We start from the raw sequence: 27,149 nt of genomic DNA, 5'->3' as shown, positions 1-27,149 counted from the left end.
AGCTGCCCTCAGCACACAGCTGCCCCCAGCACACAGCTGCCCTCAGCACACAGCTGCCCCCAGCACATAGCTGCCCCCAGCACACAGCTGCCCTCAGCACATAGCTGCCCCCAGCACACAGCTGCCCTCAGCACACAGCTGCCCTCAGCACATAGCTGCCCCCAGCACACAGCTGCCCTCAGCACACAGCTGCCCTCAGCACACAGCTGTCCTCAGCACATAGCTGCCCCCCAGCACACAGCTGCCCTCAGCACACAGCTGCCCCCAGCACACAGCTGCCCTCAGCACACAGCTGCCCCCAGCACATAGCTGTCCCCAGCACACAGCTGCCCCCAGCACACAGCTGCCCTCAGCACACAGCTGCCCCCAACACACAGCTGCCCTCAGCACATAGCTGCCCCCAGCACACAGCTGCCCTCAGCACACAGCTGCCCTCAGCACACAGCTGTCCTCAGCACATAGCTGCCCCCAGCACACAGCTGCCCTCAGCACACAGCTGCCCCCAGCACACAGCTGCCCTCAGCACACAGCTGCCCCCAGCACACAGCTGCCCTCAGCACATAGCTGCCCCCAGCACACAGCTGCCCTCAGCACATCGCTCCAGCCTGTCCAGGTCCCTCTGCAGAGCTTTCTTGCCCTCAAGCACATCACCACTGCCACCCAGCTGAGTGCCACCTGCAAACCTACCGAGGCAGCACTCAGTCCCCTCCCCCAGCCTACCAATTCCCTCATCCAGGCTACACTTGTCCGAATCAGAAAGAAGAGATCCTGGTGTTGGGCACACAATGGAAGCCCTGAGACTGCTGACACCCAGGGCCTTCTGCACCAGCACAGCAAATTCTGTGCTTGGTTCACCCCCAGCAGACCAAAGCAGAACTGTCCCTTGCCTTTTGTTCAGAGAGTTACCATCTTCAATCAGGCTTTCATTGTTGGTTTGGTTTTTTGTTTCTTTGTTTGTGGTTTGCATTTTTCCCAGTAGCTTAACCACATAGTATCATAGCATCACAGTATCAGTCAGGGCTGGAAGGGACCACAAGGACCAGCCAGTCCCAACCCCCCTGCCATGGGCAGGGACACCCCACACTAGATCAGCCTGGCCACAGCCTCAGCCAGCCTGGGTGCAAACACCTCCAGGGACAGGGCCCCAACCACCTCCCTGGACAACCCATTCCAGGGCTTCACCACTCTCATGGGGAAGAACCTCCTCCTCCCCTCCAGCCTCAATCTCCCCACCTCCAGCTTCATTCCATTCCCCCCAGTCCTATCACTCCCTGAGATCCTGAGCAGTCCCTCCCCAGCCTTCCTGTAGCCCCCTTCAGATCCTGGAAGGCCACAATGAGGTCACCTGGGAGCCTTCTCTTTTGCAGACTGAACAGCCCCAACTCCTTCAGTCTGTCCTCACAGCAGAGCAGCTCCAGCCCTCTGCTCATCCTCCTGGCCCTGCTCTGGACACCTTCCAGCCCCTCCAGATCCCTCTTGCAATAGAGGCTCCAGGGCTCCTTGTAATAGGGGCTCTTGGCACACTTCACCCAGCCCTGCAGCCAGCCAGCAGAGCCTCAGGGGAGCCTCAGGGTGTACAGAGAGCACGAGTACCACGCTGGACATGGAAAGGAAATTTTATTAAACATGTTTACATAAGATGAGTTGGAAGTTCATTGAAAAGCACAGGGGAAGGTGTTAAGACAAGTGGTCCAAATAGAAAGATACTATCCAATTATACCTAGTTGGTTCTTGGCCACTAAGACAGAACGGGATCTAGTAGTAGTGCACCAATGCTTGAGTTCTTCCTGCTCAGCAGGTCGAGCAGTAACCAATCTGTGCCCCGTGGAAAGCTGGGCAGAGGGGTTCCCACGTGTGGAGTAATAATAAATAGTTCCCTTGGTGCAGGCAGTAGTCTATGGGCTCAAACCTAGTGTGCACACAGCTTCTAGGGTGTGTTACAGCCCCGCGGGGGGGTCTACACCACAAGAGTTAGCAGTAGAAGGGATTTGGTCCGTACTACATCACGTTTTCCCATGAGGGTAAAAAATACAGTCCATCTCTAGACATTTAGCACCAGACTCAGCAGACCCCAGCCTGGCCAAAACCTGCCAAATGTCTATCGGCGACAAACGGATGGCTTCGGTTTCTTGGTTACTTCAGCAGAGTCGTCACGAGCAAACTGTACAGCTACATGCAACATACAAGCTGGCCTATGTGGAGCTAACATACAGCAGGACACTGCCTTGGGCTTCATCTCTTCAGTGTTGCTGTTTGGGTGTCTCTTCTTTGTTGTTCTCTCCCTTGCTTTTTGTGGTTTTTTTGTGGTTTTGGTTGGTTTTTCTACAAAAGGTGCATGCAGCTCTGAGCAGTTCCGAGTCATGCTGCTCCGTTCCTGTGATCACAAACACCCCCGCGGCCTGGAGAAGGAAGGGAGGGGGCTGGGGGCGGGGGCTGGGGGCGGGGAACATCTCGAGGCAGCGGCAGCCCCCCGCGGTGGCTCGCACAGGGAGAGAGCATCACAAGGGATTCATTCTCGAGGCCGAGAGGAACTCGGACGCACACAAAGCAAATCGAAACCGCCCCTGGGGCCGGGGGTGGGTTGGTGGCTTTTTGTTTTGTTTTTTGTGGGTTTTTTTCTCCAAAAAAGTGAGCTATCTGGCGTTAAAAAACCAAGCCTTGTGCTTGCATCGGTCTCAAAGAAATGTAAACGAAAACCTCGATTAAAAACATCATCAGTTAAGTGCAGAAGGGCTCAGCCGGAGCCTCCAGCGCAGCGCTGAGCAGCTCGTCCCGCGCTCCGCCCGGGGCAGGGCAGGGTGCGGCCCGGGCACGGCTGAAAGTGTCCTCTGCTCAACCTATTCCTGGTCAGCCTCGTGGGAGGGCACGTACACATCTGTACACAGGAATGTAGAGGTCTCCTCTCCGCTCGCTAGGAGGGGAACATTTGCATTGCCGCTAACGCATCCCAGCATCAAGAAATGAAGGCTAAAGCTGCTTTGAGAACCAGCCCCCCGCAGGAGCTGCAGAATTCTTCCATGCAAAACATCACCAACGTAAAAGTTCTTCTAGAGAATGCAAACAGATCTGCTTGTTTTGTTTACACAGGAGGAAAACCCAAAGGTGGCACTGTGATGGTTATGTGTTCTGTTTCTCAAGGGTATGCCTCAGCTTGGTTCTTTGTTCTGGGTTCCTGCGCGAGAGCCTCGGAAGCCCCAGAAGTGAGGAAGGATTTGAGCCGGCTCGGGGCCGTAACTGCGGCTGTCGAACACTTGGAACGCTGCTGACAGAGATTTGCTTCAGCCCTTTGGAGTTTGGTTCAGAGGAAAGGAAGGGTCTCTGTTAGCACTGCGAGGACTTCTACAAAACCAGCAGGATCGCATGGCAACAACAAAACCCAAACCAAACCAAACCTGTGGAAGTGACAAGTGGAGGAAAAAACCCTGCTGAGAAGACCAGGAAGGTAACACTGCTGGAGGGCGCCGCCAGAGTGTGAGGAATACAACACTGCTAACAGAGGGAGAGCTCCCAGTTTGGGTCATCTCTGACTCAGGTGGAATCTAAAGGTCTCTCTCTCTCCCCCTCTCTTTGATGTTTGGATGATGATAAGCATCGGTGAGAGCTGCTAAGGGACTGGCTGTGTGTGACAAACCTTTGCTCTGCCCGTCGAAGCCGTCTCTCGGCAGACAGATGTGGGTTTGGGTAACTACTACAAGCAAAACCAGAGGTGATTGTCTCTCTCCAACAGTGGTGGCTTTGTCATCATGTAACTATCTGGCTCTGAGCGGTGTCCCGGGCGGTGTTCGTCAGGCGGCATCTGCCACTAGGACCTAATGCAGGGAGGCCCAGTGGAACTCTCCAGAGACGACTGGGAAGCCCTGCGAGTCAGGGGAGTCAGGGTGGGATCCACTAGTGATGAAGGAGGGAACAGCTTATACCAGCCTATTACCACACTGGACAGATCCAGCTCCTCCAGAAGGATCTGGGCAACCCCCATGAAGCATTTGTGGTCCATTCGGCCGTAGTCTCCCCACACTATTACCTGGAAGGACACAAAAGGCAGGTTCAGTGTCGCCCCCAGCCCAGGCTGAGGCTCACTGCTGCTCCTGGGGGCAGAGCAAGGGTAATGTCGCTCTTAGGAGTGAGTAATTGTCCCCTCCTGTGGGAAAACCTAATGGCAGGACAGAAGTAGAGGCAAGAGGAGAGAAATGTTTAATCACAGCATCAAAGGGTGCCCCAGGTTGGAAGGGACCCTTGAAAGTCACCTTGTCCTGCCCCCCCCTGCACTGTGCAGGGGCATCTACAGCAACACCAGGCTGCTCAGGGATCCATCAAGTTTGACCTTTAATGTCTCTAGGGATGAGGCTTCCACCACTGCCCTGGGCAGCCGGTCCCAGCGTCTCGCCACTCTCATTGTAAAGAACTTCTTCCTGGTGTCCAACCTAACTCTGCCCTGCTCCAGTTTCACACCACTGCCTCTCATCCTATCACTCCAAGCCCTTCTCAACAGTCCCTCCCCAGCCTTCCTGCAGGTCCCTTTCAGACACCGGCAGGCTGCTCTAAGGTCTCCCCAGAGCCTTCCCTTCTCCAGGCTGAACAGCCCCAACTCTCCCAGCCTGTCCTCACAGGGGAGGTTCTCAAGCCCTCTGATCATCTTTGTGGCCTCCTCTGGACCCACTCCAGCAGCTCCAGGTCCTTCCTGTGTTGAGGGCTCCAGATGCAGGCAGACCCTGTGCAGGTCCAAAGCCAGCAGGGCAGCCTGGCTGGGATCTATCAAATGAAATGCCTCCTGAGTGGGAATGGCTTTCTGGAGAGTGCTTAAACCCAAGGGAACGTGCAAGTGCTTCTCCAGATGACAGCCTCCAACAGCATGAAGAAGCCACTGACCTGCAGGACTTTCCCCTGTGGGCTCTCATCAAAGACCAGGGTCTGTTGGTACAAGGGATCAAGGGTCTTCCGTGCAATCCTGGTCTTCTTCTTCGCTATGCACGCTCCGTTCTCCAGCAAGTACACTTTGACATAGGGAGCTGCAAGCAGAACAGCAAACAGCTCATGCTGGGGCCTGAGAACCTCTGCACTGCGCATCTGAGCTGCAGGACAGGTGCCTTCAGACAATCACAGAGTCACAGAATGCCAGGGGCTCATCCAGCCCAACCCCCCTGCCAAAGCAGGGTCACCCAGGGCAGGCCACGCAGGAACACATCCAGGTGAGGCTGGAAAGGCTCCAGAGGAGACTCCACAACCTCTCTGGGTAGCCTGCTCCAGGGCTCCAGCAGCCTCACCATAGAGGAGTGTTTCCTCCTGTGCAAGTGGAAGCTGAGTTGCTGGAAATCCTTCCCTGGAGGTGGCATGCAACTGGCAGGTGAAGGTGCTAAGAAGTGGGCAAGGTAGCAAGGCCACATCCACGCACATGTTCCTTGTTGAAAGGCAAAGCAATCAAGTACAGAGGCAGTGACAGCTAAGAAGGTGTTCCAGGGGTCTCCAGCCCCCAGTTCATCATAGTCTTGTTTTCTGGTCACACATTGTCTGCATTTTCCTTACCTGGGGTAGATTTGGAGCCAGGTTTTTGTGTGAGGCCACGGGCTCTAATGACTTCTACTTCTAACTGGCCCTTTTTATCTACCATCCCAATCTGGATGTCACCTGGGAGGGAAAAGAAAGAGACAGAGACATGACAGAGAAGCAGTATGGCCCAGGAGACAGCGTAGGAGAACGAGAAACAGAAAGACCACTTTGATACCGGGCACACGTCACCTCTCCTCCTGACCCCTTTAGCCCCTCCATCCCTAAGCCAGGACTAGGAGAGACATGCCCAGGCAGCAGGGTGTCCTCTCCTTGTGCAGGGTTTGTAGCAGAGCTCAGGATTTCTGACCCACAGAGCCAGCACCTTTACAGCAGCACTGTGCTGTAACCACCACACCTTCAGCTTTGCCCTGGTGAACTATCTGGAGGCTTCCTGCCTAGGATTGCTGCCCTGTTGTGCCAGTCCCTGCCAGTGGCCATAAACCTCAACCTCATGTCCAGAAATCCCCTCTGCTGGAGGTTTCTGCCTCCAGGCTGTGATGCAGGAGCAGGCAGTGTGAAGGTTCCTTGCCTGGTGACTCAGGAAGCACAACTGCTGGCAGAAGCCAACCTCAAACCCTTCTTCTGTATCTACAGTGGCCTGACTGGACCCTCAGTGAGAGGCAGAGCCACAGCCAGCACAGGCTCAGGGAAGGAAGCCCTGCACCTCAGGAGCTCAGAACAGCTCTTTCTTCCTTTTTCTTCTTGTTTTTTTCTGCAAAAGTCCTCCCACGTGCAGGGGGAAGGATCTCCCTCTGCTGAATCAAGATTTCTCCACAGCCATTGTTGGTGCCAGTGGAGTGATGCAACATGTCCAAGGAAGAAGCTGATTCCCCTCCAGCTAAAGAGTCAAACTTGCCCCACCTGAGCTCTCACAAGTGACATTTCTGCAGACCAAGGGCACTGCTCAGTCTGAGACCAAGCAGTGCTCTGATCCAGACCAAGAACACAGAGGGGAGGTCACCCCAGGGCTGCTGCTCCAAGTGTCACATCTCTGTGGCTGCATCTCTTGTGGAAGCAGCTTGGTGGGAAGCCAGCAGGTCACTGAGAGTGACCAAGGGGCAGCTCTGTGCAGATGAATGACTACACACAAACCCATGGCACACCTGAGGCTCTGCCTGCTTGACAGGGAAGCTCTGAGAAAGCACACAAAAAGCTAAGGCTGGAACTCCAGAATCTGGGATCCAGAGATGGAAAGAGCATTTTGAAGCTCTTGGGGCAGGAGATGTCCCTGTGCTTGTCTGACAGTGTTAGAGCAGTGTGAGCACTTGCTGGGCCTTGCTTCTGGGGGCGTGAGAGAGCAGCAGGGGAGGTTGTTCTTTATGCACCAACTGCTTGAACAAACCCAGCCCAGCTCCAAGCCCCAGCCCTGCAGGGTGTGTGGTTGGGAGCACCTCTCCCTGCCGCGAATCCCGAATCAAACATGCAGCTGGGAACCAGAAGGGGGAGCGAGGCTCAAGCGTTTCCAGAGCATCAGCAGCGAGGGGACACCACACAGGAGGGCTGCTGGGAATTGTTAAAACCCACGGCTGAGTGCTTCTGGGGGGTCAGAACCGGAGCCTCTACTCAGTAAAGCAGTTCTAAGAGGTAAAACTCTAGGCAGGCCTCAAGTAATCCGCAGGGAAAATGTTCTGTCAGCAAACAAGATTCAAACAAAGAGATGGGAGACACCTGGAGCCTTCTGTCCGTACCAACAAAGCCAGGTGGCGTGGACTTGCACACCTGCAGCTAAAGCTGACACTGCTGGTCTGAGGCAGAGCCATCCTCACAGGATAAATCTGTGCCTCAGGTGGCTCCTGGAAGGCTAAAGGCTTCCCTGACCGATCCTGGCTCTTACCTCGTTCTACAAAGGGGTCGAAAACTCAGGCGCCGGCAACCAGCCCAGAGCAAATCACTGACAGAACCATTTGGTGTAGTTAATGAAAGTGATTAGTGAAGTGGCTGATTATTGGAGAGAGGAGAGCAGATGGCTCTTACCCATGGCCGGGGTTGCCAGCGTTTGCCGCCCCACCAGCTGCGCGGGGCCCAGGCCGTCCAGGAAGTCGCTGAACTGACTGTCGGCGCCCAGCCGTACGCCAGGGAATATTAAGCTGAAGCAACAGAAGAGCACAAGGACAGAGTTGATGTCTGTTGCCCTACAGGATTTCACCCACAAGGACTACTCCACAGGAGGCTGAGCACCGTGGGATGTGCAATCACAGCTCCTTACAGCCGCCATGGGTACCCCTGGTTCTTGATGCTTTGCCCCGTGTGCAGCAGCAGCTGTGCTGAGGTGGTAAGCACACAAACAAAGGGAGCCAAGGAAAAGGCCTTTGCCAGCCACAGTGATTCCCTGCAACCCCAACCTCTCATTTTCCCCCAGGTCTGTAAGGGTGCATTTGCCTACCCCTGTTTCCCCCTTGTGTTCTAAGGCTTCTCTGGTGCCCACAGCAGGGAGTGCTCTCTGCAGAGCGCCAGTGAGAGCTGTGAGGAGGCTGGGCACACTTCTGTGTCACATCTGCCCTTGCTCTCCTTTCCTGCACAGGGAGGCAGGCAGCAGTGAACAGAACCAGCTGCCCCTTCTCTGCAGCTGTCTGCCTGCTGGAAGCTGATGGGCAGCTGGACCCTGGGTTCACAATCCTCAATGAGAGGCTTGGACCAGCTCCAAAGTAAACTCTCTGCATGAAGTGTTACAGAAGAGAGCTTCATGTCACAGGGATTTACACACAACCACCTGAGGTTTAACTCTGAGTTAATCCAAACATCACCCAAAGTGTGTTTGGTTTGGAATTCAGTTGTCTCCTGGTGAACAAAATGCCTGACAGGGAATGTGGGTTCCTCAGAAGCCCTCTCTCAGGGTCAGTTGTCAAGAAACTTGTGTGAGGTGCCTAAAATACTTCAGTTTGGCAACTGTTTCCCCAGGAAGAATCTGTACCCAGCACCACGCCCTTCCAGCCACTGCTGGGACCTGTGTGCACACCCCAGGTGTTCCCACAAGGACGAGAGACTCCTCCTCTGCTGCTGCTCCGGCACCACTCACTTGCCCTCGGAGCTGTAGCTGTTGATGCTGCCGTCGGTGGACTCGCGACTCGGCTGCCGCACCATGCGACTCCTCATCTCTGCTGCCATGCCCGTCTCTGTGCTCCTCTGGATCGTGCTCTTCAGCTTCTTGCTGCCAGCCTCTGAAAGCAGAGAAAGAGAAGCAACAGTGAGGACAACTAAGAGCAAAGCCTTCCCTTGCAGTTTTCCAGCGGCGGTGACCTGGCTCGGCCGGTGATGAGGCAACAAGAAGGATTCTCTCCTCTTCAGCTGGAAACTAGCAATGGCTTCTCTTTAACTTGAGGATCTTTGGTAGGGCAGACTTAGAAACTGAGTGGCTCCTACACAAGCTCTGTAGCGAGGAGGGCTGTGACAGTGTCTGCTAGCCATGCCCAGTAAGGCTGGGTGACTAGGAAGGAGTCACAGAATCACAGAGCATTAGGGGCTGGGAGGGAGCTCTGGAGATCTTCGAGGCAAACCCCCCTGCCAAGGCAGTTTCACCTAAACAATTCACACAAGAACATAACCAGGTGGGTTTGGAATGTCACCAGAGATGGAGACACCTGTATAGATACAGGGGGTGTGGTGTGTGTGGAATCCTTCAGGCATGCCACAGAAAAATGTTAGGTACCACAACACTTAGCATTCAAAATCGTAATGATCTGCTCTTGCTCTGCAAAATCCTACTTTTCACCACAGAGACTCTTTCAGCTAAGCAGATCACAGCTCCTGGGCTCAGCAGGTAGAGCAGAACAGACTCTTGGAGAATGTGCCTGGGAGGTGATGGCTTTGCAGTGCAGGCTGGGGGTGGAACACCGCAGGGCGATGTAGTTCTCCTCACACTGCCTTGATCCATTGGCACAAAAACTGCCAGCACCCATTCTTCACAAGGCCATCTGAGTTCCACCTGGAATGTTTCACGGTGGCCTTTGAGGAGGAAGAGCTTCCAGTCCTTTAGAGGGATGGTTATGAGTTCAAGGTGCCAGTCTCCACTGAGTTCTGCTGCTAGATGATGATAACTGTTCTCAAAGACCTTTAACTGAAACCCTCTGTTGGCACAAAGCCCTGGCTCTTGCTCTTCTGCCTTCAGTACCACCCAGAGGGAACATTCCTTTCTGTCAGGAACTGATGGAGCTGAAGAGGTTCCAGGCAAGTGCATGCAAAAGCACTGTCCAGCATCTGCCCCTTCCCCTCAGTGCTCCTTCCTTTGCTTGCTGCAGTGCCTGTGCTGCCCTTTCACAGTCTGAAAAAGCAAATGTCTGTTCCACCTTCACCTGCTGTGGAGACTGAATCGCTCTATAAAATGTTCCACCTTCCTCTTTCCCATGGACATCATCGATGTTTGAGGCTTCACACAGAAGTGATGCCTTGGGAGGCCCCAGCACAGGCTGCCCGCTGCTCAGCGTGTTTAAATGTGTGGTGGGGGGCAGCTGGCCCTTGCTCTTTGGGTCTGCAGAGCTGCTGGAGGGCAAGGAGAAATCACACCACAGACCAGCCCCCTCTGCCCCTGAGCTGGCACAGTAATCTCTTTGGAGCTCCCAGAGAGAGCAAATGTGGGCAAAGGGAAAAAGAGAGAGTTCAGAGACTGGCCCCAGAGCAGACATCACCACAGCAGGAGTGGTCTCCTCTTAAGCCTTCTGGACCAGGGCTTGTTATCCATTGTCTCCCAGAAGCAGAGAAACAAATACCCCTCAGTGAAAGCAATCAGCTACTTCCACATGTCCTTCACCCCCTTCTGAGGCCAACAGCTCTGAGGTTTTGCTGTGGACCAGTGAAACTGCCCCCAGCTCCTGGTTCTGCTGCTAAAGAAGGGGTAGGGCAGGCTAGGCAGGGTACAGCAAGAGGCCAGGCTCCACTCCTAGGCAGGGCAGGTGGCTCTGCAAGGTATTTGCTGCATTCTGGACTTGAGCTCTGTCTTGAAAATGAGGTGGTGCCTCCAGCATATCAGCACCAAAAGGTGAGCTGAGCACCCAAAATGAATCCAAAGGCCTCTCAGGGCACAACCCCCAGCCACAGAGCCCTACAGCAAGGAATAATTCTCACCTTTTCAGTAGCTACACATTTGCTACCCACATTGCTCTGTGTCTCTCTGTCTTGCTGGGACCTGTCTGGAGCACCTCTGTTGCCATTGCTCCTACAGCACAGGTAGGATTGTGTGGTTTCTCCCATGCCTTCTTTTCTGGAGCCAGCCAGGTCAGGGAGCATGGCAGGAAGGATGTAATATGGTAGAGGCTGGAATGTGGGCAGCTGAAGGGACTGCCTGTGAGTATCCATGCCTCAGGACATGGATATTGAAATGGGATTGGTGAGACACTAAAGGCAGCTGCAAGGTCATCATGATCTTGGCACAAACTGGGAAGGAGACTTTGCTCTGGACCACCTGGACAACACAGTGGGTGCTGAAGGGTAGGGACCAGAGCCAGGCTGTTGGGAAGTGTCACAAAGGAGACAGCCATAGAAATAATCACTGTGAGAAATAACCATTGGCTAAATGGCAGCAGTGAGTGGTTTAGCTTTGAGCCACAGCAGAGATGGAGAGCAGCAAGTGGTGCTTGGTTCTCTTGAAGGAGCCATTGTCATAGATAACCTCCATGCTGCTGCTGGAACGTGCTGCTCTGCTCCACAGATTCAAAGAGCCTGGGCCATGAAGTAGCAATCCTCATGCATGGCCTTAAGCAGCTTCACAGCCTTCTCTTGCTGTGCTACCAACCAGAGACTGCCTTTCCCTGAGGGTTTCCAAGTCTCTGCTCTCTCACAGTGTTTGGTTCCATTTCTTTTCTTCCCTCATCCACATCTTCCGTTCAAGTTGAAGATTCAAGCAAGATTCTTTTGGCTCCTCGTGTGACTACCACCCACATTTCCTTGGGAGAAAGCAGAACCCTCCTGCATATTTCATTTCATCACCTCAGTCTTAATCCTCTGCAGTACATTCAGGAGTACAAGATGAAAGGAACCCAAGGCAGAAGCTAAATGCCCCCAAGAGTTTTATGGCATCAAGGGAACGGCTTTTGCCCTTGAGCAGGAGCTAAGAGCCATGTTGCAGAGGTTCTGGAAGTTCTCACCTTGCTCAGGCATGGAGAGATAGATTTAATTCTTTTCATTCCACTTACAGCATGAAACTGCTGTGAACAGTTTAGCTTCACACAAGCACAGAGTGCCAGGTGGGAAGGGACCCCAAGGACCATCTGGTCCAACCTTTCCAGGCAAGAGTGGAGTTGGACTGAGCTGGCTCAGCACCCTGGCAAGCTGAGTCTCAAACCTGAGCAGTGCAGGGGAATTCACTGCTGCCCTTGGGAGGTGATTCCAGTCTCTGACTGTTCCCATGGGGAAGCATTTCCTTCTGGAGTCCAATGGGAATCTCCCCAGCAGTAACTTGTGCCCACTGCCCCTTGTCTTTCCCATAGGACTCCTGGCAAAAAGGGAGTCTCCATGCTCCTGGCAGCCACCCTCTATGCACTGCTCCATGGTGCTGAGGTCTGCCCTAAGGCTTCCCTTCTCAAGCTCTCTCAGCCCTTCCTCTCCTGGCAGGGCTGCCAGTGCTCTCTCATTCTGGTGGCCCTTCTCTGGACCATCTTGCTGGTGCTGCTCTTGCTGCTGTGGTTCTTTCTAAACTCCCATTCCCACCTTGCACGGTTTTCAACCTAGCAGCTCTGAGTGTCTCTTTGGATTGCTGTCTTTGTGTGGAACAAGTTCATAAACCACTGAAGTTCAGTATCTGTGCTGGGGTCTGTTGAGAAGCTTTTCTGCTCTTGCCTGGATATCTGGTGGAGAATTCTTGGTCCTCCTCCTGAATTTTCTCAGTGTAATATGTATAATTCAGTATTCTCATATGTGCATCATTCAGTTTTCTGGCAGGTTGCAGCTCTTTGCCTGCCCTGTGCAGATTACACTATATGCATTGTACAGACTGAAGATAAACTCTCTCTACACTGAATACCATCTAGGGGCAAAATTTACTCCAGAATGGCCTGTGTGCTTCTGTCTGCTTGTGTCAGGCTCTCTGCATGAGGAAACTCAGATTGATGTGCTGGAATTGCTTGTAAACAGCCTGTAACAGGCACCAGCTACAGGCAAAACCTGTCACACAGCAACTGTGATGAATCCCTTTGCAGCTTTAATAGCTGGTGTCAAAGGATCAGAAAGCAGCCAGCTGCAGCTACAGAACACACAGAGCTTGGAAGCATCTTGCAGTTCATCCACAGCCTTGCTGCAGCACTGCTGCTAACTTGCCCTGAGTGCATGCAGTGCTGTTTCAGTGCACCTACTGCAAACTCAGCCTGCACTGAGTCCTTGGTGCAGCAAGAAACTGGCCCTTGGTTTGGGTTGCCTCACACAAAAGTAAACTAATGGAGACCCTGATCTAATTGGTGATGAAGAGCAGAGCCCAAGCTGTTGGTCTGCACTGTCTGAGCTTTGTAGCCAGCATCAGTGCAGGGCAGAGCCCAAGCTGTTGGTTTGCTCTGAGATTTGCAGCCAGCACCAATGCAGAGCAGAGCCCAAGCTGTTGGTTTGCTCTGAGATTTGCAGCCAGCACCAATGCAGGGCAGAGCCCAAGCTGTTGGTTTGCTCTGAGATTCGCAGCCAGCACCAATGCAGGGCAGAGCCCAAGCTGTTGGTTTGCTCTGAGATTTGCAGCCAGCATCAATGCAGAGCAGAGCCCAAGCTGTTGGTTTGCTCTGAGATTTGCAGCCAGCACCAATGCAGAGCAGAGCCCAAGCTGTTGGTCTGCACTGTCTGAGATTTGTGGCCAGCACCAATGCAGAGCAGAGCCCAAGCTGTTGGTCTGCACTGTCTGAGATTTGTAGCCAGCACCAATGCAGAGCAGAGCCCAAGCTGTTGGTTTGCTCTGAGATTTGTAGCCAGCACCAATGCAGGGCAGAGCCCAAGCTGTTGGTTTGCTCTGAGATTTGCAGCCAGCACCAATGCAGAGCAGAGCCCAAGCTGTTGGTTTGCTCTGAGATTTGCAGCCAGCACCAATGCAGAGCAGAGCCCAAGCTGTTAGTTTGCTCTGAGATTTGCAGCCAGCATCAATGCAGAGCAGAGCCCAAGCTGTTGGTCTGCACTGTCTGGGATTTGTAGCCAGCATCAATGCAGAGCAGAGCCCAAGCTGTTGGTCTGCACTGTCTGAGATTTGCAGCCAGCACCAATGCAGAGCAGAGCCCAAGCTGTTGGTCTGCACTGTGTGAGATTTGCAGCCAGCACCAATGCAGAGCAGAGCCCAAGCTGTTGGTCTGCACTGTCTGGGATTTGTAGCCAGCATCAATGCAGAGCAGAGCCCAAGCTGTTGGTCTGCACTGTGTGAGATTTGCAGCCAGCACCAATGCAGAGCAGAGCCCAAGCTGTTGGTTTGCACTGTCTGGGATTTGTAGCCAGCACCAATGCAAAGCAGAGCCCAAGCTGTTGGTCTGCACTGTCTGACATTGGTACCACTATCAATGCCAGTTGGTGTCTCCTTGGTTTCTGCACTTCCTACTCACCTGCAGGCAAAGCAGCCAGGAGCAAGGCTATTGCCAAGAGGCCTGCATGAAGGGTAAAGGGTCAGGGGTAGGATCTGTAGCATTAAGGTGGCCTAGTGGCCTCAAGGCTGGCTTTAAGTTTCCGAAGGCATCCAGGTCAGAGAAGACAGTGCCAGGCTAGATGGCTCAAAATGGCCCTTAACCAAGGCATGGCTGCAGAGGGCATCACTACTGCACAGGCCATGTGTGGCCTGGAGGCCATTCCTACATTTTTCACTGGCTCCATCACAGGAAGTCTGAACTATCAGGAGGGGCTGTGCCATCACCTCTGGAGTAAAGCTTTCACCCTGTGGCACCACAGCACAAATTAGGGGACCCAGAAGAGAATGCAAGGACATAGGCTTGGTGACTTAGTCAACAGGACAGTGTTAGAGGGCTCTGTAGGGCAGAAGGAGACAACCTTGATGCAGTCCTGTGTGGAGAGAGGCCTTCAGCCAGCACTGCCCACAAGCACACCCCAGAGCAGCTTGGTGGCTAGCACCAAAAACCAGAAGCTCCTTGGCACGTGCAGCACCTGGGTGTGTGGTGTGGGACATCAGTGACTGGCTCAGGAGAACACTGCAGAGAATACAGCATAGACCACTGCTAACTCCACTCCTGGAAGGGATAAGAAGAGCACTGACCCTCCATGGCATGGCTCAAGGGCAAAGCATCCACGGTATCAAGCAAAGTCACATCCCCAAAGAGAGCCTACAAGGATCCAAGCTGACGCCTGGCAGGACTGGGAGCAGAGCGCTGGTTTGCACCCCAGCTGTGCAAGGCACCAACAAGCTCATGCCAGCTGGACTAGTAAGGGTGATGCTCAGTCCCAAGAACTACAGAGACAAGAAGCCAAGGGGCACATTTCCTTCTGGTCCCTCCTGATGGGATTTTACGCCCTCCGGTTTAGCTGCTTGGCGCCTGCTGAGCGAGCAGCTCCGCAGCATCCCGCTCCTCAGCGCCATTCAGCAGCAACACCATCTATTTACACTTGGATTGACAGAGTGCTCCTGGGCTTACAGTCATGAAACACAGGAAGAAAAGAATCACCCAAACAGCATTTGGGGCTTGGTTTGCTGTGGTTTTTCCACGTGTCCCTCTCTCAGATTAACTCAGCAGTGGATTGCAAGGATGGAAAGAACAGAGGGGCTGTGGGCAGGAGAAGAAGAGCCAAGGAGATGCCATTTAAACACAAATGTTTCCTGGACTTTATACCCTGCAATACTCCAGGGTAGTTTCTGCTACAGCCTCCTGGATATATCCTGCTGTTTACACACAGATACCTGAGACATTGCAGTGATGACCTCCTCAATGTTTCCTCCAACCATATTCAAGGAAAGGAGAATGCTTTTTGTCTCCTGTGCTGTTGCATCCCCAGGTTTAAACCCAAATCCAAACCACTTTGTACTCCTCCCCGCTTCTACTCATTAAAACAGATCCACAAGCAGTATTTATCCCAAACCCTCGAGGAAGAGTATCCTCCTTGTCCAGCTGGCACCATTGATCCTGCTGGATCTGCTTGTCCGGAGGCTGGAGAAAGCCCACCCCGTGCCTATGAAGTCAGCAGATGGGCTGGCAAGCTGATTTCACTCCCCAGAGATGTTTTCATTTACAGCTGATGCCATTAGTCCCCCACAGACAGAGGGGGTTTGGGGACAAAGGAACATCAAGCCTCGATCCTGACAAAAGGAGACCTCACGCAGCACTGCTCCGGGGGTTTGTAAGGCTTTGATGGCCTTTTAGTCAAGGCTCCGCAGAACCTCAGCCTTTGGCTGTGGTGTTCATTGAAAACCCAAGCTTACAGACCCAGGCTCTTAACAGCTTGCACTTAGACTGCCAAGGAAAGCAACTTTCCTTACCCGGCAGCTTGACTTCGGCGAAGCTGAAGCAGCATTTCGACAGCAAATGGTAGGAACTGCTTAAGGTCCCTGCTCAAACCCACAGCAAACAAGGACCTGAAAACTGGGCCACTGTTTGCTACCTGCCAATGGCCTCAGAACTTGGAGCAACTGCTTTGTATCTCCTTAAGAATACACATCCTGGGGAGAGAAAGAAAACTAAACCCAACCCCAGAACGTTAGGGGTTGGTTGGAAGAGACCTCCAGAGAGCATCCTGAGCAGGGCCTCCCAGGGCAGGCTGCACAGGAGCACACCCAGGCAGGTGTGATTTTCCCATGCCAGGGAAGCAAGCCTTTGTCTGACCAGCACACATGTCCCTCAGGGAGCAGCAAGGGTGTTTGGTCAGGAGCTCAGTGATGACTGCTGAAAATAACAACATGTTTGGTCCAAGGACTCTTCTGGCCATGGTGCTGCCCCCACCCTTGCACTAAGGCGAAACGAGCCACAGCCTGTCAGCTGCAAGGAGGCCACCAGTGCTGGTACATGGTGAGGAGCTTGTACTGCTGGGATGGCACTAAGCACACAGCACAGAGCAGCAGCTTCACCACCTTCTGCGCACGCAGGCCAAGAGCTGCAGAGCAGCAGCCCACGCCAGTGGGGCTGGCAGCAGGCACACACACCTGGCTCCTCGCTTCTTGAAGCCAGTCCCAGCCAATCCCCATCCCCAGCACAGCAAAATCATCCTTCCAGCACATCATTTGCTGTGTAAACAGCTGGTAGCATTTCTCATGTACTGCTGGCAGAGGCAACTAAGCAGCTCAGCAGAGCTGTTTGCACTTCACCAAGCACATTCTTACAGCCAGCCACAGCCCTGTGCTGCAGCATCGCCTCACACCAGGCAGCCCTTAGTGCCCAACCTACACGGGGGACAGAGGCAGCGTTTGCCCAGGGACAGGGGGGAAGGGACACAGCTAATGCCAGAAGGGAGAGCAAACTCACAATGCAGAAGAAAGCAGAGGAGACTCTTCAGATAGACTAAACCAACATATCCTTGCTTTAAGAGGTCCTTAAGTGACTGCAGGATGCCTTTTGTTTTAGGTTCTAGGCAGCCATTAGCAAGTTAGCAAATTTCAGACTGTTTTTAGCTCAGAGTCTTTGCAACCACAGACAGATCAATTTGTTACTAAAAATGGCAGTATGGGCACTAAAAGACAACGGTTTAGGAGATGGCTCAGCAGGAGGAGTAACACAAACCCTTAGTCAATGTCTCTTCAAAGAGTGTCCCGAGAAGCAGCTCCAGAATGGCAAAGCAAAGCTCTGCTTCTCTCAGTGACTTCTGTAAAACCCTTCCTGCTGAAGCAGTGGCAGAACTCCCAGCACCAGAGCAACTGCTAGGAAAATGGTGTCCCAGGCCTTTTTGCACACCCCAACAGCTTCTGAGCTCCAGCTCAACCCTAACTGAACAGCACAGCACACACCTCACAGCTCCAGCGAGAGTCCCCTCCTTGTCCTCGCAACAATCAGCATCCTGTGAGTCCATCTGAACGTGCTGTACCTCTGATTTGCTCTGGCTGCGACTTTCAAGCTCCCTTTGTACCACTGCCTCCCAGATGGGTGTGAGATTGCCCTTCTAGAACGTCACCAAGCTGCCCTCAGAGACCATTCCCAGTGCACCAGCCCCGGGGAGTGTGACACTGAGCCAGGCTTTGGCTCGGGGACTGCAGCAGCGCAAAGTCTGAGCCCCAGGCTGACACACGCGGCTAAAGCAGAGCAAGGAGGAGGCTCAGCACAGAAACACAGAGACAGGGGAGTTCTTACCTCTGCTCTAAGCAAGGTTAAACACCAGCTACGACACAATCCTTAGCAAGCAGCTTCACCTCTAAACAGCTCAGGCTGTTTCTGGGTAGAATAAACCTCTGGGGTCCTGGCGGTGCCTCTCCTCCTCCTCCTGTAGCCACTTGGCACTCAGCACCGTGAGGAATGATCAAGTTGCTTCACTCACAAGTTCCTTTCACAACTCTGATTACATTACAGGGCCTTGCAGTCAAAAAAACAATACAAGAAGTCTTGAACTACCTGCCAGCTAGAACTTCATGATGTATTGCCAGGAGGTTAACAGGGTCAGGCAGCAGCATATCTGCTAGGGATGTGCAAGCAGAGGAGAGCACAAAATATTCTTGGCAACCTTTTCTTGAGGCTGTTGCTCAGGACTGGATGAGAAGAGTCAGATAAACCCAGCAACAAATAGCTCTGTCCTGGTGACTTGGGCTCACTCTGTGTGAATGTTGGTACAGAACCACCTGAGGGGCCGCAGGAGTGAGCAAGCAGCAAGGTAGCATCAGACACATAGCACAGACACGTGGCACAAACCTCTTCATGATGCTCACAGAATGGTAGGGGTTGGAAGGGAGCTCCAGAGGTCATCCAGTCCAGCCCCTGCCAGGGCAGGGCACCCAGGGCAGGGCACCCAGAACACATCCAGGGGGGTTGAGAAGGCTCCAGAGCAGACTCCACAACCTCTCTGGGCAGCCTGCTCCAGGGCTCTGCGCTCTCACAGGGACAAAGGTTTCCCTCCTGTCCCTGTGGCAGCTCCTCTGCTCCAGCTTGCCCCCAGTGCCCCTTGTGCTGTCCTTGGACATCCCTGAGCAGAGCCTGGCTCCAGCCCTGCACATCTTTATCCCCAGCCATGAGGGCAGCCCTCAGGCTCCTCTGCTCCAAGCTCCAAGCCCCAGCTGCCTCAGCCTGGCCTCACAGGGAGATGTCCCACTGCCTGCAGCAGCTCTGTGCCTCTGGGATGGACTCTCTCAAGCATCTCCCTGAGGTCCTTCTTGACCTGAGTGCCCAGAACTGGACACAATCTTCCAGATGTGGCCTCAGCAGGGCAGAGCAGAGGGGCAGGAGAACCTCCCTGGACCACAGCCCTTCTAATCCACCCCAGGATGCCCTTGGCCACCTTGGCCCCCAGGGCACATGCATGCTTAGTGTCTTAAAGGAATCTGAGTACACCAGAGCCTCCCAGCTGCCTTTTGGGAACAGCCCTTCACCACTTCATTCATTTGTCACCTCTGCACTTCCCTGTGAGGAAACAGAGACTGCCATGCCTGCTGCCCTGTCACAGCAGGCAGCTCTCTGATCCTCTCCTCTCAAAGGGCAAGAGACTTTCCTCCTGCACTTGGTTAAGACTCAATTGGTTTAACACAGCTTTGCCAGCCTGGCATTCGAGCACTGCCAGGGCCAAAGTGCTTTCCCTGACTCTCCTTCACCAAGGAAGAAGGTACTGACCCTGGACAGCTGGATACAGAACCAGAAGAGACCTCTAAGATCATCCAGTCCAACATCCACCCAGCATCTCCATGGCCACTAAATCACATCCCAAAGTGCCAGAGCAACACATTCTTGAACACCTCCAGGGATGGGCACTCCCCCACCTCCCTGGGCAGCCTGTGCCAGGCCCTGACCACTCTCACAGCAGAGACATTTTTCCTAATATCCAACCTAAAGCTCCCCTGCTGCAACTTGAGGCCATCTCCTCTTCTCTTATCACTTGAAACCAGGGAGAAGAGACCAGCCCCACCTCACTACAGCCTCCCCTGAGGGAGCTGTAGAGAGGGAGGTCTCAGAGAGCAAAGAGGTTAATCCAAGATGGAAAGGAGAAAGGAAATGACTCAGCCTTTGTCAAGCACAGAGGAGAAAACTATTGCAAAAAGAATGATAAATGAGGAGCAGAAAGAGAAACAAATCATGACATGAATTTCTCTCCAGTGGATCTTCAAGGTATGGTGAAGGTCTGACTGTGTTACCCATGGCAGGGGGGTTGGAACTGGATCATCTTCAAGGTCCCTTCCAACCTAGACCATTCTATGAATCTGTGATTCAAAAGCACTGTGAAATGATTCCTGAGGAACGTGACCCAGGTTGTGTGATGCATTTCAGCTCACAAGCACACAACAAACACTGTGCAGGTGGCTCACAAAGCCAAACCCCCCTGCATAGGATAGGATAGGATAGGATAGGATAGGATAGGATAGGATAGGATAGGATAGACTAGACTAGACTAGACTAGACTAGACTAGACTAGACTAGAATAGAATAGAATAGAATAGAATAGAATAGAATAGAATAGAATAGAATAGGTTGGGAAAGACCTTTGAGATCATCCAGTCCAACCTCTCACCCAACACCATGGCACCAAGTGCCTCAGCCAGGCTCTTCCTAAACACCTCCAGTGATGGTGACTCCACCACCTCCCTGGGCAGCACATCCCAAGGGCCAAGCTCTGTCTCTCTGAAGAATTTCTTCCTATCATCCAGCCTAAACCTCCCCTGGGAGGGGAGGCCACAGGCAGAGAGGTGCATGCTGCACCTCTGCAGGAAGGACCACCTCTTGTGGCTGCACAGGCAGAGATGCCCTGCAGAGTACAGCAGCTGGAGTTATTTGTCTCCCGCTGCTCTGCACTAAGCACACAGGAATGATGCTCAGGAGATCAGAGAGAGGGTGATGGTAAATGGTAAGGTTTCTCCTCCACAGATCAGCACAATGCCATGGCAGGAATGAAGCACTGCCCTTGGTAGCTGCTAATGTCACCCTCCTGAGGCATGCCTGCAGCACGAGCCAAGGGTCACAGACTCAGAACCCCAAATCTCAGTCACAGCCTCTCCCCCTTTGTGCTCTTTCTCCTAGTACCAGGGAAAGGCATTCCTTAGCTTCTGTATTTGGATGATCAATTGATCAGTTCCCCTCTCCAGGATTACAGCTGCTCAAGGAGCTCTGCTGGATCTGGGACAAAAAGGCTGAAGAAAAGCTTGGCTGGCTCCTCCACCACAGCAGGAAGATTGACTTCCAGCTCCTCTGCACCCTGAAATATCAGCCTCTGGCTGCCTGCAGAGGACGTTTCTCAAGGCAGCCTCCAAAGCTGCCCAGCCTACAACAAACTTCCCCAACACAAAAGTGTCTGTTGGGTCTGCAGCCTTGCTGGCAATTCTGCACCTTGTGTCACCATCAGTGATCCCACTCAGGGTTCAGGGACTGAATAGAACCCAAGCATGCCCTTAGAATCACAGAGTGTTAGGAGTTAGTTAGGAGCACCTCTAGAGATCATCGAGTCCAACTCCTCTGCCAGAGCAGGGTCACCTGGGGCAGGCCACACAGAAACATCTCCAGGCAGATTTTCAAGGTCTCCAGGGCAGGAGACTCCACAGCCTCTCTGGGCAGCCTGCTCCAGGCCTCCAGCACCCTCACAGCAGAGAAGCTCCTCCTCATGTTGAGTAGAATGCCTCGGGCTGGAAGGCTCTTCTTCAGCCACAGTACCTAGTGCCAAGGTGTGCTTTGGGTTTGGATTTTATTTCAGGTGTGACTATGTCAAGCCCCAACCTCCCTCTCACATCTGAGGTCAGCCCAGGTCCCAGCTGCCAGGAGGGAGGCTGAAAACCTCAGGAGAAGCTTCTTTTGTGGTCAGCCAGAGTTCAAATCTGCTTTCTGGTGCTCATAGTGCAAATGTTCTCTTTTCAACCAGCTGTTTGTTGCCAGTAGTAGCTCAGGCAGGTAAGCAGTGGGTGAAGCAGCCACTGAGTGCTCCCCTTGGAAACCAGCTGCCTGGGTCCAAGCTGGTTTGTATCAGCTGCAGCAGGCAGTATGCAAAAGCACCTCCAGAGCTGGGCAGTGACCTGTGCTGGATAAACACTGCATAGCTGTAGGATGTAATTGTTCCCTGGGTGTTTATATCAGTGGAAGTGGACAACTGTACACAGAGACTCAGTTTAGAGACAGAGGCTTCAGCCAAGCTCCCCAAATGACTGCTCTGGCATGACCCCACTATGAATTCCTAAGCTTTGCATCCAGTGGTGCTGGTTAATGTCCATTATCAAGCATCAGCTCTGCTGACAAGACAGGAAAAGGTTCCACTGTGCTGCAGACAGACAGACAGACAGCAGAGCAGCACCAAGAGCTGCTGCTTTGATTCCTGAGCAAGACTGGGAGGGATGTGAGCAGGCAGCAATCTCTGCAGCACCTTGCCTCTCCCTAAGGAAAGTGAATCCAGGTGAGGTTTGCAATCCCTGTGGCTGCCCACTCCTCATTTCCCTTTCTCAGCTGCAAACCTGGCTCAGTGAGGGAGCTCCTGCCGGTCTGGAAGGCAGAGGAGGTGAGACAACAACCAAAAGACAGCAGGCAGGAGGGGCCTCAGCACAGGTTCTGTGTTTCCTTTGGCGCTTGGTACTGGAGTTTTATTACAGAGCAAGACTTCTGCAGGGTGTCTGCTGGCTGCTTTCATAAGAGATTTGAGCTATAATTGATCTGTTTCAAACATGATAAAACCCTAAGAAAAATGGAAGCACCAGGGAGAGTTCACCACGCATTGCAGAGCAGCACTGAGAGCCTCTCCGTTAGAGCCAGCAAACAGAAGCAGCCAGCCGGTGGCCAGCCAGTTCCAGAGCTCCTTCAAACACAGGGCAGGGAGAGGGGGAGAAGAGAGAATGAAATGGTACTGATACAGCCTATCTCTAGAGGAAAACAACAGCTCCCTCCCAAGCTTCCAGCTATTTCTGCACTGAAAACACTTCCCAGCTGCTCTGCCCCCACACAGGGTTACTCAAACCAGAGGTTTTGAGGCAGGGCTGCAGAGAAAGTTTGGTGCTCAAGTGCTCGCCATGAATTTAAGCCATACCTGTAAATGCAGCTCCACCTATGCCCACAAAGGACCCTGCAGCACAGTATGAAGCTAATCACATTACTTCCAGGCGATTTCAGAGGCCATTCTCCCTCTTTCTATACCATCCAAAAGCAGAGGCTGAGACTAAGCATCACATTTTCTTTCTGCTTTGCAGAAGGCACTGTCACTGCTGACAAGCATTGGAAAGCAAACTGGAAACCAGCAGCTGCAGGGAACATTGGCACCAGGGACAGTGGGAAGGGGCAGCAGGAAAGGCAGCAGCTCAGGAGGAAGGGAAACTGTCGTAGCCAGATCACACAAACAAACAGCACAGCCTGCAGGAACCAAGCAGCAACTCTGAGTCTGAAGCAGAGAGTTCACACCCCACACTTCCTTGCAGGTAGCATCAAAAGTCTGAAGCAGAGATTTCACACCCCACACTTCCTTGCAGGTAGCATCAAAAGTCTGAAGCAGAGAGTTCATACCCCACACTTCCTTGCAGGTAGCATCAAAAGTCTGAAGCAGAGAGTTCACACCCCACACTTCCTTGCAGGTAGCATCAAAAGTCTGAGGCAGAGAGTTCACACCCCACACTTCCTTGCAGGTAGCATCAAAAGATGACCAAGTCCCTGGCACAAGATGAAGACATTAATAAGCAAACCTTATTTCCACCCTCCTGGGCTTCCCCTCGGTTCAACAGAACCTTGCCCTTTAGAGTGAGTTCAGTCTCTACCTCAGCACAGAGTAACTCCAGCCTAGCACCAGCACATCCCTGAAGGGATTTCAGTGTCTGTTAGCTGATGGATCAAGACCACAAGCTACAGAAGTGAAGCAGAGCTGCCTTTCCTGGTGGGACTGCAGCATGGTGCTTGAATCTGGCAGAGCTGCTGCTCTGAAGGTCAGGCTTGCTGCAGCAGAGGCACTAATCTCCTATCATCTGCAGTCACATGAAGGATTTCAGCTGGGTTTTGAGTTTGGTTTTTTCCTGGGGGCTGGCAGATGAGGCTCCATTTGCTGCTGAGGATTACTGTGGTCATTAATGAGAGTGCTTCTTTCTGGGTGTGAGAGGTTAGCTGCTACTGAGCACAGATGGCTAAACAGATAGCAGTGGCCACTTAAACAGCAGGCAGGAATAGGACTGCAAATTCTATGCAGGGAAGGCAGGGCCAAAATGAGGCTTGAGCACAAAGTCAGCATGGAAAGAAAACACTTGTACCCAGTAGGAATCAAAATCACAGGGTAAGGATGGAGATCAGAACACAGCCTTGCTCTGCTCTTAAGCAAAGCTCTTGCAGGAGGAGTGCACTTTGGCTACTTTAGCTTCCAGACTGCCTCAGAGTTTAGACCTCCACGAGCAGGACACATTGACCATGGTGGGATATGGGAAGGGAACAGCAAGCACCAAATGTGCAGAAATTCTGGCTCAAGCATCTCAAACTGTTCTGCCACCCTGCTGAGCAAGAGAGGAGTGGATGGTCATGAGAAAACAGCTGAGGGGTAGGCAGTTTCTAACAGAATCATAATGAAAGACAACCTCAAGAGCATGAAAATAGCAGAAAAGAAACTGCCTGGGAAGCTCCTTGGAGCAAAACTGGAAGTGGGGAGATTGAGATGGCTGTGAGGAAGAAGTTGTTCCCCAGGAGGGTGGTGAGAGCCTGGCCCAGGCTGCCCAGGGAGGTGGTGGAAGCCTCCTGCCTGGAGGTGTTTGCAGCCAGGCTGGAGGTGGCTGTGAGCAGCCTGCTGTGGTGTGAGGTGTCCCCATGGCAGGGGGCTGGAGCTGGATGGTCCTTTCCAACCCTGACAATTCTGTGAGTCATAAGTTAAATGATAGAACTACTGCCAGAATAAGACACAAACCAGAAGTGACTTTGGATAAGCGTAAGTGATGTCCAGAGTTGTAATAAGAACTGTTTCAGAGCCTTCAAATAACAATGTGTTATTAAGTACACGTTCCTGGCACTGGGATGAGAGTTTCCAAAGAGAACATACATATGTGTTGAGCTGCAACCTCCTGGGCTGCAGTTTCCATCCACTGCTCCTTGTCCTATCCCAGGGTGCAGCTGAGCAGAGCCTGTCCCCTGCCTCCTGCCCCCCAGCCCTCAGCTATTGATAGCCATTGATCAGATCCCTCCCAGCCTTCTCCTCTGCAGACTGCACAGCCCCAGGGCTCTCAGCCTCTCCTCCCCAGGCAGTGCTGCAGTCCCTTCAGCAGCCTTGCAGCCTCCCTTGAGCTCTCTCCAGCAGATCCCTGTCCCTCCTGAGCTGGGCAGCCCAGAGCTGGATGCAATATTCCAGGTGAGGTCTGAGCAGGGCAGAGCAGAGGGGGAGCAGAACCTCCCTGGCTCTGCTGGCCACACTCCTCTGAATGCCCCCAGGACCCCCTTGGCCTTCTTGCCCCCCAGGGCACATTGCTGCCCCATGCAGACCTTGCTGCCCCCCAGCACTCCCAGCTCCTTCTCCTTGGGGCTGCTCTCTGCCAAACCCTCCAGGGATCTCTCACTGTGCCATCTCCCTGCTGAGCAGGGCAGGTAACCACAATGTTTTCAGGGAGTTTGTAGAGCTCCTGTGACAGTGCTAAGCAGTTATTTTGAGAGCAAATCTGGCCAAGAGCATCCAAAGAGCTTCTCACAGCGACCCCAGCACTGAGCCACCACACAGAAGGACAAACGCTGCCAGGCTGCATCCTCGAGTACCAGCATGAGCTGACAGGAAGGTCAGCAGGATGGAAGGAGAGACACCCAGTGCTGGGTGGATCCATTTGTTATTGTTTACACTGAGTTCATGAGCTGCTCACTTGTTTTGTGCCTTTCTCCATGCTCACCACATGACAAGATTTGAGAGATCCTTACAGTTACTTTCTGACTTCACAGCATCATAGTACCACTGTACATCAGAGGCTGGGAGGGAGCTGCAGAGAGCATCCAGTGCAGCCCCTGCCAGAGCAGCAGCACCCAGGGCAGGCCACACAGCAATGCAGCCAGGGGGGGTTGGAAAGGCTCCAGAGCAGGAGACTCCACAACCTCTCTGGGCAGCCTGCTCCAGGCCTCCCTCACCCTCACCCCAAAGAAGTTTCTCCTCCTGGGCAGCTGGAATCTGCTTTGACTTGTGGTCAACAACCCCTTCAGAGTAACACCCAAAGTGTGCCAGGTCATCAGACACCACCACAGGCTCCTTCAGCTCATTTTTATACCACAGAGGACAATCTGCTGTATAAACCTTTAAAGCAAGACCCTCCTGGCAGAGTATTCCATTGAGATCCCCCAAAGAGAAGCACTCTCAGCAGAAGGTCATGAGAAACAAGGATGCTTAAGGAAGCCAGGGACGAAGGTTTGCATGGCCCAGCGGCACAGAGGTGAGTCCTGCTGCCAGGTGCTGCAGGCATCGCAGCTCACAGACATGAACTTCCATCTCAAGGGAGCTGACACTGCCCTGCTTTGCACTGTGAGCGTTGCTAAACGTGTTTGAGGTGCACAGCTCCACACATGGATGCTGAAGGTTCCAGGGGGGTTTTCCTTACCACAGCAGCCCTGGCTCCAGCTGCACACAGCTGTGGTCACAGCGCTCTGGGCACTCTCTTAGTTAGGAGATTCTCTCTTACAAGGCGTTCCCAGGGACTCTAAACAGCCACAGGTGTTGTTTTCAGTCTGGTTTACATCTGAAGGCTTTTCAGGAAGCTTTGGCTCCTCTGCAGACTGTGAGGTTCTCAGCAGGTCACTTCCAGTCCTGGAACTGGCTCCTCCATGCACCAGGACTTACCGTTCCCTCGGGAAGCGCTTTAAGGCCAACGGCTGCCAGCCACGCCAGGAACAGAGAGCCACTGCTACTGTGCAGGGGTCTGACATCAGCTATAAAAGCCAGAACACAAATTAAGAGCACATAAAATCACTTGCACTACAAAGCCAAGTCCAACAGTGCATGTTTATAGAGCAGCCACAGCAGCTCTTGCTGCGGCTGGGACCGCACGACGCTCGCCATAGTGCTGCAGCAATCCTCAGCAGGGCGGAAAGCTTTGGACAGCCGGCAGAAAGCAAACCCCCACTCTGCAGCAGCTCCTCCTCGTGTCCTGCAGAACAGTCTGACTGGTTCCTACCACACTCCCAAGCCTTGGAACCAAGGGGAGTCTGGTGGTGGCAGGCAGTGGGCTTTGTGAACAGCAGCCTCTCCAGGGGAGCTCTTGGAAACAAGCACAGCCCATCAGCAAAGAGAAGCCTTTGTGCCTAGAGAGGAATGGCCTCTGTGTGCTAAATGCTGGCCAGCAGGCCCGTGGGAAGGTCTCTGAGTGCAGGAGGGACGCTGTGACGCAAAGCACCGAGGCGCACGGCTCAGCCCTGCGGCTCCGCTCCACTCACACTTTGCTTACGGAACACAGAGCACAGCCTCTAAGCACTGCCAGCCCCGGGCTGAGGAGCACTGTGTGAGCAGACACAGAGAAGGGGGGAGAAGAAAGTCAAGAGATGCCACAGAATCAAGAGAGGTCATCCAGGACCTCCCAGAACATCGAGTCCAACATTGTACCTGCCACACTAAGCTGACATCACCCAGCTCTCCTTATGGCACCACTGATGCAGCTGGATGGAAGAGATGACCTCTGGAGGTCCCTTTCAGCCCAC

The 27,149-nt window shown here is 53.3% G+C and overlaps 1 protein-coding gene across 37 annotated transcripts in view; it reads right to left on the bottom strand.

The window, feature by feature from the left end:
* Positions 1-1,600: 1,600 nt before the first annotated feature.
* RIMS1 (regulating synaptic membrane exocytosis 1) overlaps positions 1,601-27,149 on the bottom strand; it is a 286,098-nt gene continuing 260,549 nt past the window's right edge. For 34 of the 37 annotated variants that reach the window (XM_068168690.1, XM_068168691.1, XM_068168698.1 and 31 more), the window contains 5 exons: positions 8,561-8,702; positions 7,519-7,631; positions 5,521-5,622; positions 4,867-5,006; positions 1,601-4,021 (listed from right to left, as the gene is read on the bottom strand). In XM_068168690.1, the coding sequence (XP_068024791.1) occupies positions 3,803-4,021; positions 4,867-5,006; positions 5,521-5,622; positions 7,519-7,631; positions 8,561-8,702 (716 nt within the window). In that variant the 3' untranslated portion in view covers positions 1,601-3,802. Of the gene's footprint in view, positions 4,022-4,866; positions 5,007-5,520; positions 5,623-7,518; positions 7,632-8,560; positions 8,703-17,371; positions 17,528-17,711; positions 17,882-26,056; positions 26,091-27,149 lie in introns of those variants that run through there. The other 3 variants (XM_068168726.1, XM_068168724.1, XM_068168725.1) reach the window with 3 other exon arrangements.

The sequence above is a fragment of the Melanerpes formicivorus genome, unplaced genomic scaffold (genome assembly GCF_026170545.1).
Source record: "Melanerpes formicivorus ecotype bairdi unplaced genomic scaffold, bMelFor1.0.p_v2 SCAF_155, whole genome shotgun sequence".
Taxonomy (NCBI): domain Eukaryota; kingdom Metazoa; phylum Chordata; class Aves; order Piciformes; family Picidae; genus Melanerpes; species Melanerpes formicivorus.
Note: the sequence above shows the minus strand (reverse complement) of the source record. Positions and strands in the feature narration are given on the sequence as shown.